The 1,363-nt window shown below is 31.3% G+C and overlaps 1 protein-coding gene across 1 annotated transcript in view; it reads left to right on the top strand.

Annotated features, from left to right (window-relative positions):
• The window catches only part of LOC106466679 (A disintegrin and metalloproteinase with thrombospondin motifs 18-like), a 51,627-nt gene that overhangs the window by 6,003 nt on the left and 44,261 nt on the right, over nucleotides 1-1,363 (top strand). Inside the window, exon 3 of the mRNA XM_022394742.1 lies at nucleotides 400-635. Within this exon, the coding sequence (XP_022250450.1) occupies nucleotides 400-635 (236 nt within the window). The remainder of the gene's footprint in view (nucleotides 1-399; nucleotides 636-1,363) is intronic.

The following is a 1,363-nucleotide window of genomic DNA, read 5'->3' as shown; positions in this document are numbered from 1 at the left end:
CATCAATGTTCTTCCATTTTCTTCAGTTTGTTTGTATTTTTGTTAACATACATAATAATAATAATAATAAAAATTTCACTGTGGTGAACGAAATAATAATTTGAACTCAGTATAAGTTTCTTTTTCTTCCCGATTCATAAAAAAACCCTCACGTGATAGAAAAACATGCGTATTATTTTCGAACTCTGCGTAGCTGAATTATGGAAAATACAAAATCCGTTATTAAAACCAAAACAACTTTTATGATGAATAAATTCGCAGGCCTGAATTATGGGTCTTAAATCAACAGTCATGGAAACCTGCAAATATTCTTCACAAGCTTTAAATATAGTATTTTTAAAGTATTCTTTAAACATAACTAACTGAGCTATGAGTTTTCATTTCAGTGATTTATATTAGGACAACCGGAGAACTTAACATACGTTTCCTTTCTTTGCAGACATGCCACGAAAACCAAAGGAAAAGAAGATTTTGGTTGCCTAATGAATTCCCAAAACCAACACGTCCAAAACGGGCATAAGTTCGACCGCAAACGTCGTCGAAATGTTGAAACTCTTGTCGTTGTAGACAAAAATATGGTCAAGAAACATAGTGCCGAAAATGTTACAATTTACGTTCTTACAGTTTTTAATATGGTAAGTCGTTCTATCAGTTTATAATCCATTATCCTTCACACATTATAGTAATAAAGTAACATGATATTTTCCAGTCATTATAATTATATATATATATACTCACTCACATTTTATTACTTTTGTTATAATTAACTAGAGGACACACTCATGCTTCACCTACGATGTGTGAATTAAAATCATTTGACTATTGAAAACAGTGTTTAGGGTGAAAACATGATATAGACGGGATTGAATTCTCGACATCCCGCAAACAAAGCGTGTGTCATGTCATATGAGCCAAAGCCGAAATATTTTTTTCACATATGCAGCATTATTAAATAAAATACTATATATTTGTAAAATGGCAATTGTTTTAAATAGACAAATCCTTTGTTGTATTTTTTGTATTATGTAATTGGAGATGAATGAAACAAAACCTACTAAGCAAAATATGGATTGGTGTATTTAGATTTAAAGTCAAGAAGTGAAAGAACATGGAATAACTATAAACGAGACATATCTCTGTAACAACATTATTTTGTATAAACATCTTGTCTTTGTGGATAATCACCATCTTGAGATTTTTTTTCTTGATATAAATCTTGATAAAGCGACGTTATAAAATAGTGAATGTTTAAATATACTGCAAGAAGGAGTGTTTGTTTGTTTTTTGGAATTTCGCGCAAAGCTACACGAGGGCTATCTGCGCTAGCCGTCCCTAATTTAGCAGTGTAAGACTAGAGGGAAGG

This window comes from Limulus polyphemus, unplaced genomic scaffold (assembly GCF_000517525.1).
Source record: "Limulus polyphemus unplaced genomic scaffold, Limulus_polyphemus-2.1.2 Scaffold2341, whole genome shotgun sequence".
Taxonomy (NCBI): domain Eukaryota; kingdom Metazoa; phylum Arthropoda; class Merostomata; order Xiphosura; family Limulidae; genus Limulus; species Limulus polyphemus.
Note: the sequence above shows the minus strand (reverse complement) of the source record. Positions and strands in the feature narration are given on the sequence as shown.